The sequence below is a fragment of the Stegostoma tigrinum genome, chromosome 19 (genome assembly GCF_030684315.1).
Source record: "Stegostoma tigrinum isolate sSteTig4 chromosome 19, sSteTig4.hap1, whole genome shotgun sequence".
In the NCBI taxonomy this organism is placed as follows: domain Eukaryota; kingdom Metazoa; phylum Chordata; class Chondrichthyes; order Orectolobiformes; family Stegostomatidae; genus Stegostoma; species Stegostoma tigrinum.
The window spans coordinates 51257105-51272927 of NC_081372.1; the positions used below are offsets into that span (position 1 = coordinate 51257105).

Consider the following 15823-nt stretch of genomic DNA (forward strand, 5'->3'; position numbering starts at 1 on the left):
TATCCAGAGAATCCCTGTCACTCACATGTGAAATGCAACAACTGGGTGGAAAAAATTGGCATTAACTTTATTAGGAAATGGTTTTGAATAAATTGTGCAGCGTTCCAGGCTGAGAGGAAAATCACTGAGCGTTTCATACATGTGCGATTGCTTCTTCCTCACAAAGAGAGAATTACAGTAGCTATGAAGCTGTTTGCTATATATGTAGCTCCAGTCCTGTCAAACAGATTTTGAATTCTTTGCAATCATTGAGTGTATTTCAGATATCTAGGCAGTTGACTGCAGAAGTGTGACGACACACATTTCATTAAATTGTTGTATCACAGTGGGTCGCTGATGGAAGTTGGCTGTTTTATTGGACATTCTCCAACAACTTCGTCCATTCTGTAAAGGGTGGAAGACATTTGATTGAAAGCAGACATAGTTTAAATACTCAATTATAAACCCACACAATATCGCTAATTTTTAAAAATTTGCACATACCATCAAAGTCAAGTTTGCCATCACTGTTCTTGTCCCACTCCCTGATGAGTTCATGAACTTCCTCCTCTGTAACATGCTCCCCAGCAGCCATGATGGCAATATGCAGCTCAGAACAATCGATGAAGCCGTCAGCATGGCTAGAGTCATCAAGAAAAGTATGAAAGCCCCCAATCCAGCAATATTATCTACCTTACCAAAATAGAAATTGAGAAAAGATCATATCCATCTAATTTCACTTTCTTTCTGTCTGGAAATTTACATTTTTTAATCTCACAAAGAAGTCCAATTTAATCACTGGCGTACAACAAATCTAGATATCATGCACGAACACATGTGGAAATAGCTTCATAAACCTCACATTTGAACTCACCTGTTTCATCCAAAAATGATACAGTTCCCACACAATGTCTCAAATTTCTCAAGACCTGAATTCAGTAGTGTGCCCTCTGCTCTGAAAGCAATTACAAGTCATTTGTCATTATCACCTTCGATTATGTTCAACTGGAAATGGCTTCCCTTTAATTCCAATGATAATATTGAATCACACTTTCTGTTCTTCTACAATTTTGCCCACGGGATGAGATTTGAAACTTTTTTCTGGGAGCATCAGCATGAGCCACTGGCTGTCTAGCCCAGAGACATTTCGACGATTTTTCCGTCTCCCTGAAGTCAAAACATGCTGTCTGTGCAAGTTGTCAAAATATCTATGAATTTGATATACATATTTGTTGTCACCAGCTGCCTGCAACAGTCGTAGACTCTCCAACTTTAAGGGCATTTAAATGGTCATTGGATAAACATATGGATGGTAATGGAATAGTGTAGGTTGGGTGGACTTCAGATTGGTTTCACAGGTCGGCGCAACATTGAAGACCGAATGGCCTGTGCTGCACTGTAATGTTCTATGTTCTATATTCTTCGTAGAAGCGAAAGTAAACTCAATTGTTAATCTTTTCCTGAGGTGTATACCTAACAATTTCTAGGCTCATCCTCATAAATCCTTGAAGCACAATCTCCCGTACCTCTTATACCCTTTTAATGAAATGATGGAAGGTACTGCGTGTGACATATATTGCAGATGAAGCAAATTTCAATCCATGTTTGACAGTTGCTAGTTTTAGTGGAAATGTTTCTCGCACCAAATGTTTCTGTATTTCCACCTCAATTCAGGTTTGAAGAAATTGTTTTGGACCCAGACGCAAACACCGTTTACATGTCTCTAAAGATGGTGCTAAACACAGTGAGATTTTGTACTATTGTTCTAATTACAAGCTTCTGAAGCATTTTGTATAATGGATGTACTTCTTTTCTAAAATGGCTTCCTTACATTAATGTCTAAGACACCATAATCTCACCAAATCATTGGGCTGTGTTTTTTATTAGAAAGAGATGAGTGATGATTAGTTTAATCTGAGGTTCACCAAGGGTCCTGAGTTCAGAGTTGAGAAGGAGAGTTACTGCTGGAATCCTCAGCTGGTGCAGGAAATAAACCCACACTGTTGGCTTTAGTCTGATTTGCAATCCAGCTGTCCAGGCAACTGAGCTCACCAGCCACCGACCCAATATTTAGGTTCAAGCACATATGCTTTTTTTTTGCTTTGCTAATCTTTGAGAAAGCTTTTTCATTTTTCAACACGTACATTGGAGAAATTACTGCCTCAAAATAGAATTTCTCCATGGGTCTACTTCCACCAAATTGGTCAAACATCAAACTCAATGATCAAAAAGACGAAATATTTCTGCCAAAGCTTCTTCGTACGTTCCTTTCTCCTCCTCTCTCATCTGCCTCGCCATAATCAACTGGAACCTTTTATAGCCAATTGTGCCGATACCTAAATTAAGAGGTCACAGAAAATAAGATCTGCCGATTGTTAACCATGCACATTGGGAATGAAATGATGTTTGAAAAGAAGAGAAAATGCTAATGCTTAAGCTCAATGTGAGTGTTATTCAGCACTGGTGCAATCTGAGATTTGATGAGCTTCCGGGAAAACCAAGACATCAATTCTAAGTGAATTGAAGTTAGTGATTATGTACTCATTTGTGAAGATGTGAATTAAGTGAGATTTAGATTTAGATTCGACTATCATGTGTGATCAAGTACAGAATTACAAAGGTACAGTGAAAAATGTATGATGTTGTCATAGATAGCCCCATCTCAGGCACAAATGCACCCAGGTCCAAAATACTGAAGTACAAATTAGTAAGAGAAAAAGAGTTAAAGCATGAAGCATTATCTTCTCATAAACAAACAGAAAATTAAAGGAGAAAGTTAATAGTTAACATTGCAGTCCGCCTTACTGCAGTCTAGAGAGTAGAACAGCTATCTTACCTCCAGTATTTTTCTTACCTATGCGAGAAGGGATCATCAGGGAATTATCTTCACAGAGCAATACAATAGCCAGCACAATTTGGTCTCTCCTGTAATTTGGGAAGACCAAACACACAGACTGGAAGACCATTTTGCTGAACGCTTCAGCACAGCTCACACGAATGCTCTCAGCTTTCAGTGACATTTCGTTCTAATGCTCCAAACTGCGCTGAGGCTCATATCAGCTTGGTCTGCTGCACTGTCCCAGGGAATGTCAAGATTACAAACTGTGCCTCATCTTCGAATTAGGCATTTTATAGCAGTATGGACTCAAACATTTCATTCCATTTCACAGTGTACTCTATTTGCTTTCCTTTTCTTTCCGTTTTAATATTTGATGAGCCATCAGCACACTTGCTTTCGGCACATTTTGGGTTATTAGTTTATTTTCTTGCCCCAAATCAATTTCCTTTGGCCCCTGAAGACTGACTCTTCTGTCATCAGTTTTCCCTGTACTCCATTGCATCACAGATCTTTCTTTTGAACGAAAGATGGCGAGGTGGAGAACTAAAATGACAGGTCTCTGAAATCTGCATGATTAAAGAAAGAAGGCCCACATTGAACACCCAGCAATGGAAATATTTTTGGAATTTTCATGATTCCATCACTCTGTCAGATTTCTCCACCTCCCAGGCCAACTTCCAGATTCTGTGAGTGGCTGCCTCCAGGTAGCAATTTTCCTCCAGGCAGGTTTATCTTGATATCTGTCCAGCATGCAGATAAAGATGTAGCGAAGTGCTATCAACTGGAGGTGCGCACAATTAATGTGTGACTGTTTTGGTTGAATGTCTTGAGCCACTGCCGTCCATTTAGTGCAGGTCGGCACACAATGTCTGCTTGGAGGGAGCACCAGGTATTTGACACAAAGACCTGGTGTAAACGGAGACATAGTTCCAAGTCAGGATGGTGGGTGGCTTGGAGGGGAATGTGCAGGTGGTGGTGTTCCCATGTACTTGCTGCCGTTGTCCTTCCAGGTGGTAGTGGTTATGGGATAAGGACATTTTGTCGATAGAAGCTTGGTGAATTTCCGTTTTGCATCTTGTAAATGGTGCTGAATGTATTGTTACACTACTTGCTCTTTGATTTCATGTATGTGTTTCATACTTTAAATTGTATGAGGCAATTGCCACCTCTTTTTTGCCTCTAACACTAAGGGCTGCACAGCGTCTCAGTGGTTAGCACTGCTGCCTCACATAGAGCTGAGTTCAGTTCTACCCTTGGCCAACTGTCTGCGTGGAGTTTGCATGTTTTCTCTGTGTGTACGTGGGTTTCCTTTGGTTACTCCAGTTACTTCGTGTAGGCCAAAGATGTGCATGTTAGGCGAACAAGCCATGCGAAATTGCCCATGGTATCCTGGGGAGGGTAGATTAGATTAATTAACCATGGGAAATGCAGGGTTACAAGGATAGAGAAGAGTGAGGGATGGTCTTTGTAGGGTTGGTATGCATTTGATGAAATAAATACCCTGTTTCCACACTGTAGGTATTCTACGATTAAACATAATGGCACAATGGTTTACTAATAACAGTTCTTTAAGCAACAGCAACAGCAGCTTGTTGTGCAGAATTATGGTGATAAATGTATTGTTATACGACTTGTTCCTTGATTTACTGTATGTGTTCCATGCTGCACTACAGGTTGCACGGTGTCTCAGTGGTTAGCACTGTTGCCTCACAGTGGCGGGGAGCTGGGTTCAATTCCACTCTTGGCCAAATGTCTGCATGGAGTTTGCACATTCTCCATGTGCCTTCGTGGTTTTCCTCTGGTTACTGCTGTTACTTCCCACAGTCTAAAGATGTGCATGTTAGGCAGACATTCCATGCTAAAATGCCCATGGTATCTTGGGAGGGTAGATTACATGAATTAGCCACGGGAAATGCAGGGTTACAAGGGTAGAGTAGAGTGAGGGATGGTCTTTGGAGGGTTGGTGTGGACTTGATTGACTAAGTGATAATGGGAACTGCAGATGCTGGAGAATCCAAGATAATAAAATGTGAGGCTGGATGAACACAGCAGGCCTAGCAGCATCTCAGGAGCACACCTGTGCTCCTGAGATGCTGCTGGGCCTGCTGTGTTCATCCATCCTCACATTTTATTATCTTGATGGACTAAGTAGACTGTTTCCACACTGTAAGGATTCTATGATAAAAGGTAATGGTGCAATGGTTTACTCATAACAATCATTTCAGTGAACTGTCACCAACTGCAGCTTGTTGTGCTATAGACTGTGCTGTGATTCAGAGTGAAGCATTCTTGTGTGTGAATTCAAATGTGAAGTTTCCAATCTGACACTGACAGCAGCTGATTAATGTGTAGTGAATGGCAGTGATAATGTCGCACTTTGAGGTAATTTGTCATTTTGATGACAGCCGTCATCTGTGGATCCTGGGATATGACTTAAAAGGAGAGCCGGAGAGGCCAATATTTATTCTTCATAATATCACAAAAGTGGCTTGTCTACGAATGTAGAATTTGCTGTGTGCAGGTTGTTGACGAAGCATTCTTCATGACGTTTTGAATACCCTTTCAAAAAACTTCATTATTTATACGACTATCGATATATGCTGTGTTCATTAAAGATGTGCCATGTCAAGAAAATGGTTTTGCTGCCAAAATATAGAAACTGCTCATTCACTTGCTCATTTTACATTGTTGCCTGCTGGAAATGGAGGATAAATACCCAGAGAATCCCTGTCACTCGCAAGTGAAATGCAACAACCGGGTGGAAAAAATTGGCATTAACTTTATTAGGAAATGGTTTTGAATAAATTGTGCAGCGTTCCAGGCTGAGAGAAAAATCGCTGAGCGTTTCATACATATGCAATTGCTTCTTCCTCACAAAGTGAGAATTACAGCAGCTATGAAGCTCTTTGCTATATATGTAGCTCCAGTCCTGTCAATCAGATTTTGAAATCTTTGCAATCATTAAGTGTATTTCAGATGTCTAGGCAGTTGATTGGAGAAGGGTGGCGACACACAGGTCATGAAATTGTTGTATCACAGTGGGTTGCTGATGGATGTTGGCTGTTTTACTGGTCATTCTTCAACAACTTCGACCATTCTGTAAAGGGTGGAAGACATTTGATTTAAAGCAGACACAGTTTAAATACTCAATAATAAACCCACACAATATCGCTAATTTTTAAAAATTTGCACATACCATCAAATTCAAGTTTGCCATCACTGTTCTTGTCCCACTCCCTGATGTGTTCATGAGCTTCCTCCTCTGCAACATGCTCCCCAGCTACCATGATGGCAATATGCAGCGCAGAACAATCGATGAAACCGTCAGCATTGCTAGAGTCATCAAGGAAAGTATGAATGTCCCCAATCCAGCAATGTTACCTACCATACCAAAATAGAAGTTGAGAAAAGATCATATCCATCTAATTTCACTTTCTTTCTGTCTGGAAGTTTACATTATTTAATCTCATCAAGTAATCCAATTTAATCACAGGCGTACAACAAATCTAGACATCATGCACGAACATACGAGGAAATAGATTCATAAACCTCACATCTGAACTCACCTTTTTCATCCAAAAATGATACAGTTCCCACACAATGTCTCAAATTTCTCAAGACCTGAATTCAATAGTGTGCCCTCTGCTCTGAAAGCAATTACAAATAATTTGTCATTATCACCTTCGATTATGTTCAAATGGAAATGGCTTCCCTTTCATTCAAATGATAATATTGAATCACACTTTCTGCTCTTCCACAATTTTGTTCCTGACAGTTTAGTTTTCTGAAAATCTTCTGTTGATATTCTCTACTTATGTTCTCCATCGCGTTTTACGTGGATAAGTGTGTTGCTGACAACGACTGTATTGTTGTCCATGCCTAATTGCACTTGAATGGAGTTGCTTGTTCAGTAATTTCAGAGTGCAGTTACAAATCAGACAGCGTTCCACTGGTCTGGATATATATTCAGGCCAGCAAGGTAAGGATGGCAGATTGTCTTCCTTGAAGGAGACAAGTGAACCACATAGGTTTTCACAACAACCTCTCAGACTTTTCACTATCATCAACGACATCAGTTTTATGCTGCAGATGTATTGATTGAGTTTTCTATTTCACTAGCTCACCGGATGAGATTTGAAAGTTTGTTCTTGGAGCATCAGCATGATCCACTGGCTCGCTAGTCTGGGACATTTCCATTATGCTACTACCTCCCTGAAGTGAAAACATGCTGTCTATCCACATTTTCAAAACATCTGTGAGTATTGCAACTATCTATGGATCACCCTTTAGACTTTTTTGTTGAAGGGAAAATAGTCTCAACTGTTAATACTTTCCTGATGTGTGAAGCTGAGGATTTTTAGCCTCAACCTGGTCAATCCTCAAAGAACTGTCTCCAGGCAACTCTTATATCTTTCAGTATAAGATCATGAAAGGTGCACCATGTCACATGCAATGTAAATGAAACAAATTTCCATACATGTTTGCCAGTTGCGAGTCCCGCTAGAAATGTTCTAGGAACAAATGTTTCCACACTTCTACCTCACTTTGGATATGAAGAAGTTATACTGAGGTGAAAACACAGACTCTTTTTTTTCTTCTCTATATAGATGGTGTTAAAGCAAGTGACATTAATGATTCTCATTATTATTTCATATTTTCAGCTTCTGAAGTATTTTGTATAATTGATATACTTGTTTGCTACAATGGTTTATTTACATGAAGCAAAAGGTAAATTGACCTTTGTGTCAACATATCAGGTGTCTGCTATTTCATTAGCGAGAAATGATTGGTGGTGACTTCGACCAGAGGGTCACTGTGACTGAGTTGAGTGTTGAGGGGAGTCATGCACGGTAACCTGAGGTGGTGTAGGAATTAAACCCACACTATTGTTTATGCTCTGCCTTGCAAACCAGCTAACCAGGCAACAGAGCTAATCGGCCCCGTACCCTACATTTCCTTGAAGCACGGATGTTTTTCTGATTGCTTTGCTGATCTTTTAGAAACTTGTCTCTTTTTCAATACATACAACGGAGAATCAACAAACTCTAAATAGAATTGTTGCTCTATCATGTTTCTACCAGTCATGTAGAAGCTCAAACTCACCCATCAAATACATGAATGAATTTTGCGATGTCTTTATCAGACTTTCCTTTCACTTCTTCTCTCATCTGCCTCGCCATCGTCACCAAGAACTCTTCAAAATCAATGGTGCCGCTACCTAAGACCACACTCAGTTGTAAGCTCTGTCCATTGTTAACCATGAATATTTGTGAACGAAACGATTTTTGAAGAGAAACTGCTCATGTTTTAGCTGCATGTTACCCTTTTTGAGACCAATTGCAATCTGAGATTTGACTATCTTTGGGACACCCAAGATATCAGTCAAATGTGAAATGGAGTAAACTGTTGCGTACTAAATCGTGAAGATATGAAATAATTTACAATTAGATGTAGAATTTTTTTATCATGTGTACTCAAGTACAGTATTACAGGCGTACAGTGAAAATGTACAACATTGCCACGCATGTCCCATTTCTGGATCAAAGGTAGTTGCGCCCAAAAAATGTCGGTACAAAATAGTAACTGTAAAAGAATTAAAAAGTTAAGCATTACCTTCAGATAGCAAGTAGAAAAATAAAGAATAAAGATCATAGTTAACATTACAGTTCTTCTTAATTTAGTCTAGAAAGTAGAACAGCTTTTTTACCTCCAGTATTTTTCTTACCTGCTCCAGAAGGAATCGTCAAAGAAATAACTTCACAGAGTAAAATTACACACGACACAATTTGAATTCTCCTGTACTTTGGAACGATCAAACACACAAACTGGAAGACCATTTTGCCGAGCACTTCAACGCAGCTCGTAAGAATGTCCCTGTGCTTTCTTTGACGTGTCATTTTAATTCACCATGATGCTCTCTGGCTGACATTGACTTGGCCTGCTGCAACAAGCTGTGCCTTGTCTTTCAATAAGGCATTTTATAGCTGCATGGGCTCCAACTTTTCATTCCATTTCACAGAGTGCTACATTTTGTTTCCAAATCTTTCCTTTTGAATATTTGTTCAGTAAAGGTGCACACCTGCTTCAGGCACATATTGGCTTATTTGTTTGCTTTCTTGCCCTAAATCAATTTCCTTTGGCCCCAGAAGACTGACTCTTCTGTCATCAAATTTCCCTGTCTTTCATTGCATCACAGATCTTTCTTTTGTACGAAACATGGCCGGGTGGAGAACTAAATTCACAGGCCTCTGAAATCTGCAAAATTAAAGAATGAAGGCCCCCACCTAAAACCCAGCACAGGAAATGCTTTTGGAATTTTCATGATTCCATCACGCTGTGAGATTTCTTCACCTCCCCAGGCCAACTTCCAGATTCTGTGAGTGCCTGCCTCGACGTAAGAATTTTCCTCCAAGCAGGCTGGTCTTGATATCTGTCCAGCACGTAGATAAATATATTGTGCAGTACTATCACCTGGATGTACCTACGATTCGCGTGTGACTGTTTTGGATGAATGTCTTGAGCCACTGCCATCCATTTAGTGCAAGTCAGCTCACAATGTCTGCATGGAGGGAGTACCAGGTACTTGATGCAAAGTCATGGTGTGAATGGAGATATAGTTCCAAGTCAGGAAGGTGAGTGGCTTGGAATGGAATGTGCAGGTGGTGGTGTTCCCATGTACTTGCTGCCATTCTACTTCCAGGTGGCAATGTTCATGGGATAAGCATATTTTTTCAACAGAACCTTGGTGAATTTCTGTGTTGCATCTTGTATGTGGTGATGAATGTATTTTTAAACTACTTGATCATTGATTTCATTTTTGTGTTTCATACTTTAAATTGTGTGAGGCAATGCCATCTCATTTTGACTCTAACTCTGAGGGTTGCACAGTAGTTCGCACTGCTGACTAACAGTGAGAGAGAGCTGGGTGCAATTCCACCCTTGGCTAATTGTCTGCGTGGAGTTTGCACATTCTCCCTGAATGTACATGGGTTTACTCTGGTTACTGCAGTTACTTCCTGTAGAACAAAGATGTGCATGTTAGGCGAACAAGCCATGCCAAATTGACCATGGTATCTTGGGGAGGGTAGATTAGATGAATAAGCCATGGGAAATGCAGGGTTACAAGGATAGAGGAGAGTGAGGGATGCTCTTTGGAGGGTTGGTGTGGACTTGATGGACTAAGTAGCCTGTTTCCACACTGTTGGGATTCTATGATTAAACATAGTAGCACAATGGTTTACTCATAACAATCATTTCAGTGAACTGTCACCAACTGCAGCTTGTTGTGCTATAGACTGTGCTGTGGTTCAGTTTGAATGATTCTTGTCTGTGAATTCAAATTTGTAGTTTTCTGGTCGGACCCTGAAGCTGCTGATTAATGGGCAGTGTAAGGCCATGGGAATGTTGCAGTTTCAGGTAATTTGTCTTTTGGATGACAGCCATCATCTATGGATCCTGGGATACGATTTAAAAGAAGGGCTGGAGACGCAAAAATTTAGTCCACAAGCATCTGAAGAGTGGCTTGTGTACTGATGTGGAATTTGCTGTGTGCAGGTTGGTGACTGCGAATCCTTGATGAAATACCGAATACCCTTTCAAAATACTTCAATATTTAGAAGAACTGTCAAGATCTGCTGTGTTCATGAAAGATGTGCTAAATAAAGAAAATGGTTTTGCTGCCAATATATAGAAACTGATTTTTCATTGTGTAATTTAACATTGTTGCCTCCTGGAAATAGAGAATAAATATCCAGAGAATCCATGTCATTGACCAGGTGAAATGCAACAATAACTGTCTGGAAAAATCAATCAGAACTTTGCAAGGAAATTGTTGTGAATAAATTGTGCCGTATTCCATATGGATCGCAAAATGCCGAAACTTGTCATTCATAGGAGATTGCTTCTTCCTCACAAAGAAAGAACTGCAGCAAATATGAAGCTCTTTGTTACATGTGTAGCTCCAGTCCTGTTGAACAGATTTTGAATTTTTTGCAATCATTGAGTGTATTCAGATGCCGAGGCTGTTGGCTGCAGAAGGGCGACAGCACAGAGTTCATTAAATTGTTGAATCATAATGGGTGGCTGACAGATGTTGACTTTTTTACTGGACATTCTACAACAACTTCGACCATTCTGAAAAGTTTGGAAGATATTTGATTGAAAACCTAAATAGTTTAAATACTCAATACTAAACCAACACAATATCGCTAATTTTTAAAAAATTTGCACATACCATCAAAATCAAGATTGCATCACTGTTCTTGTCCCACTCGCTGATGAATTCATGAAATTCCTCCTCGGTAACATGCTCCCCAGCCTCCTCGATGACAATATTCAGCTCATCACGATCAATGAGACTGTCAGCATTGCTAGAGTCATCAAGAAAAGTGTGAATGTCACAATCCAGCAATGTTTTCTACATTACCAAAATAGAAATAGTGAAAAGATCATATTCATCTAATTTCAGTTTCTTTCTGTCTGGAAATTTACATTGTTTAATCTCATCAAGTAATCCATTTTAATCACTGGCTTACAACAAATCGAGATATGTTGTACAATCATCTGAGGAAACAGCTTCATACAGCTTAGGTCTAAACTCACCTGTTCCATCCAAAAATGATATATTTCCCACACAATGTCTCAAATTTCTCAAGGCCTGAATTGCACCGTGTGCCCTCTGCTCTGAAAGCAATTACAAAATATTTGTCATTATAGCCTTTGACTCTCTGAGTTGGAACTAGCTTCCCTTTCATTCCAGTGACAATAATGAATCACACTTGCTGTGTCCACAATTTGGTTCATGACAGTTTTCTTCTGAAAATCTTCGATTGATTTTCTCTTCTTATGTTCTCCATCACTTTTTACGTGGATAAGTGTGTTGCTGACAAGGACTGCATTGTTGTCCATGCCTAATTGCTCTTTAATGGGGTTGCTTGTTCAGTAATTTCAGAGTGCAGTTACAAATCAGACAACGTTCCACTGGTCTGGATATATATTCCGGCCAGCAAGGTAAGGATGGCAGATTGTCTTCCTTGAAAGAGACAAGTGAACCACATAGGTTTTCACAACAATCAATAACACTTGTCACGATCATCACCACATCACTTTTATGCTGCAGATGTATTGATTGAGTTTACTATATCACTAGCTCACAGGATGAGATTTGAAAGTTTGTTCTTGGAGCATCAGCATGATCCACTGGCTCACTCGTCTGGGACATTTCCATTATGCTACTACCTCCCTGAAGTGAAAACATGCTGTCTGTCAAAGTTGTCAAAACATCTGTGAGTATTGCATATATCTATGGATCACTCTTTAGTCTTCTTTGTTGAAGGGACAATAGACTCAACTGTTAATACTTTCCTGATGTGTGAAGCTGAGGATTTTTAGTCTCAACCTGGTCAATCCTCAAAGAACTGTCTCCAGGCAACTCTGATATCTTTTAGTATAAAATCATGAAAGGTGCACCATGTCACATGCAATGTAAATGAAACAAATTTCAATACATGTTTGCCAGTTGCGAGTCCTGCTAGGAATGTTCTAGGAACAAATGTTTCCACACTTCTACCTCACTTTGGATATGAAGAAATTATATTGAGCTGAAAACACAGACTCTTTTTTGCTTCTCTAGATAGATGGTGTTAAAGCGAGTGACATTAATGATTCTCATTATTATTTCATCTTTTCAGCTTCTGCAGTATTTTGTATCATTGACATACTCGTTTGCTGCAACGGTTTACTTACATGAAGCAAAAGGTAAAGTCACCTTTGTGTCAACATATCAGGTGGCTGCTATTTCATTAGAGAGAGATGATTGGTGGTGAGTTCGACCAGACGGTCACTGTGACTGAGTTGAGAGTTGAGGGGTGTCATTCACGGTAACTTGAGCTGGTGTAGGAATTAAACCCACACTATTGTGTATGCTCTCCCTTGCAAACCAGTTAACCAGGGAACTGAGCTAATCGGTCCCGTACCCTACATTTCCTTGAAGCAGGGATGTTTTTCTGATTGCTTTGCTGATCTTTTAGAAACTTGTCTCTTTTTCAATACATACAACGGAGAATCAACAAACTCAAAATAGAATTGCTGCGCTATCATGTTTATACCAGTCATGTAGAATCTCAAACTCACCCATCAAATACGCGAAAGAATTCTGCGATGTCTTTGTCAGACATCCTTTCACTTCTTCTCTCATTTGACTCGCCATCGTCACTAAGAACTCTTCAAAATCAATGGTGCCGCTACCTAAGACCACACTCAGTTGTAAGCTCTGTCCATTGTTAAACATGAATATTTGTGAACCAAACGATTTTTGAAGTGAAACTGCTAATGTTTAAGCTGCATGTTACCCTTTTTGAGACCAATTGCAATCTGAGAATTGACTATCTTTGGGACACCCAAGATATCAGGCAAACGTGAAATGAAGTAAACTGTTGCGTACTAAATCGTGAAGATATGAAATAATTTACAATTAGATTTAGAATTTTTTTATCATGTGTACTCAAGTACAGTATTACAGGAGTACAGTGAAAATGTACAACATTGCCACGCATGTCCCATTTCTTGATAAAAGGTACTTGCGCCCAAAAAATGTAGGTACAAATTAGTAACTGAAAAAGAGTTAAAAAGTTGTGCGTTACCTTCAGATAGCAAGTAGAAAAATAAAGAATAAAGATCATAGTTAACATTACAGTTCTTCTTAATTTAGTCTAGAAAGTAGAACAGCTTTTTTACCTCCAGTATTTTTCTTCTCTGCTCCAGAAGGATTCGTCGAAGAAATAACTTCACAGAGTAAAGTTACGCACAACACAATTTGGATTCTGCTGTACATTGGAACGATCAAACGCACAAACTGGAAGACCATTTTGCCGAGTACTTCAACGCAGCTCGTAAGAATGTCCCTGTGCTTTCTTTGACGTGTCATTTTAATTCACCATGATGCTCTCTGGCTGACATTGACTTGGCCTGCTGCACTGTTCCAAGGAAGGTCAAGGTAACAAACTGTGCCTTGTCTTTCAATAAAGCATTTTATAGCTGCATCGGCTGCAACTTTTCATTCCATTTCACAGAGTGCTCCATTTTGTTTCCAAATCTTTCCTTTTGAATGTTTGTTCAGTAAAGGTGCACACCTGCTTCAGGCACATTTTGGTTTATTTGTTTGCTTTCTTGCCCCAAATCAATTTGCTTTGGCCCCAGAAGACTGACTCTTCTGTCATCAAATTTCCCTGTCTTTCATTGCATCACAGATCTTTCTTTTGTACGAAAGATGGCCGGGTGGAGAAGTTAAATGACAGGCCTCTGAAATCTGCAAAATTAAACAATGAAGGCCCCCATTGAGAACCCAGCACAGGAAATGCTTTTGGAAATTTCATGATTCCATCACCCTGTGAGACTTCTTCACCTCCCCGTGCCAACTTCCGGATGCTGTGAGTGCCTGCCTCGAGGTAAGAATTTTCCTCCAAGCAGGCTGGTCTTGATATCTGTTCAGCACGTAGATAAATATATAGCGAGGTACTATCACCTGGATGTGCCTACTATTCACTTGTGACGTTTTGGTTGAATGTCTTGAGCCACTGCCATCCATTTAGTGCAAGTCAGCTCACAATGTCTGCAATGACACAAAGACATGGTGTAAATGGAGATATAGTTCCAAGTCAGGATGGTGAGTGTCTTGCAGGGGAATGTGCAGGTGGTGGTGTTCCCATGTACTTGCTGCCGTTCTATTTCCAGGTGGTAAAGTTCATGGGATAAGCATATTTTTTCGACTGAACCTTGGTGAGTTTCTGTAATGCATCTTGTAAATGGTGCTGAGTGTATTGTTACACTACTTGTTCCTTGATTTCATGTGTGAGTTTCATACTTTAAGTTGTTTGAGGCAATTGTCACCTCTTTTTGCCTTCAACACTAAGTGTTGCACAGTGTATCAGTGGTTTGCACTGTTGCCTCACGTAGAGCTGAGTTCAATTCCACCCTTGGCCAACTGTCTGCGTGGAGTTTGCACATTCTCCCTGTGTCTATGTGGGTTTCCTCTGGTTACTCCATTTAATTCCTGCAGGCCAAAGATGTGCATGCTAGGTGAGCAGGCCATGCTAAATTGCGCATGGTATCTTGGGGAGGGTAGATTCTATGAATTAACCATGGGAAATGCAAGGTTACAAGGAAAGAGTTGCGTGAGGGATGGTCCATAGAGTGTTGGTGTAAATGTGATGGACAATGCAGCCTGTTTCCACACTGTTAGTATTCTACGATTAAACATAATGGTGCAATGGCTTACTCATAACAATTCTTTAAGTGAACTTTCACCAACTGCAGCTTGTTTTGCAGAATTATTGTGATAAATGTATTGTTATACGACTTGTTCCTTGATTTACTGCATGTGTTTCATGCTTTAAATGTTGTGAGGCAATTGCCATCTTGTCTTTCCCTGTAATTCTAAGGGTTGCATGGTGTCTCAGTGGTTAGCACTGCTTCCTCACAGTGACAGGGAGCTGTGTTCAATTCCACTCTTGGCCAACTGTCTGTGTGGAGTTTGCACATTCTCCCTGTGTCCATGTGTTTCCCCCAGTTGCTCCAGTTCCTTCCCATAGTCCAAAGACATGCATTTTGGCCAGTTTGGCCATGCTAAGTTGCCCATAGTATCTCGGGGAGAGTAGGTTAGATGAATTAACCATGGGCGATGCAGGGTTACAAGTACAGGGGAGAGCGTGGGATGCTCTGTGGACGAGTGGTGTGGGCTTGATGGGCTGAATAGCCTGCTTCCACACTGTAATGATTCTATCGTTAAACATAAAGGCACAATGGATCACTCATAACAATCATTTGAGTAAATGTTCACCAACTGCAGCTTGTTGTGCTAATGACTGAGCTGTGGCTCTGTTTGATGCACTCATGTCTGAATGTCAAGTAGTGGTTTCTCGTCTAACACTCGAACCTGCTGACGAGCGCCCAGTGTAATACCAAGGGTGTGTTGCTTCTCAGATACTTTTTCTTTTGGATGACAGCCAC

At 40.2% G+C, this 15823-nt stretch overlaps 1 protein-coding gene across 1 annotated transcript; it reads right to left on the bottom strand.

Moving 5' to 3' along the window:
- Positions 1-352: 352 nt before the first annotated feature.
- LOC125461591 (troponin C, skeletal muscle-like) lies at positions 353-2999 on the bottom strand. The gene is made up of 4 exons (XM_048550511.2): positions 2834-2999; positions 2202-2315; positions 484-621; positions 353-384 (listed from the first exon to the last, which is right to left on the bottom strand). The coding sequence occupies exons 1-4, from the start codon at positions 2997-2999 to the stop codon at positions 353-355; spliced, it is 450 nt and encodes a 149-aa protein (XP_048406468.2).
- Between the last annotated feature and the right edge of the window lie 12824 nt (positions 3000-15823).

Coding starts and splice junctions, on each gene's coding strand:
- LOC125461591 (XM_048550511.2), bottom strand. CDS start 2,999: ATGTCACTGAAAGCTGAGAGCATTCGTGTGAGCTGTGCTGAAGCGTTC. Junction 2,316..2,833: donor GATGATCCCTTCTCGCATAG/GTAAGAAAAATA, acceptor CTCTTAATTTAG/GTATCGGCACAATTGGCTAT. Junction 622..2,201: donor AATATTTCGTCTTTTTGATC/ATTGAGTTTGAT, acceptor TTGATGACTCTA/GCCATGCTGACGGCTTCATC.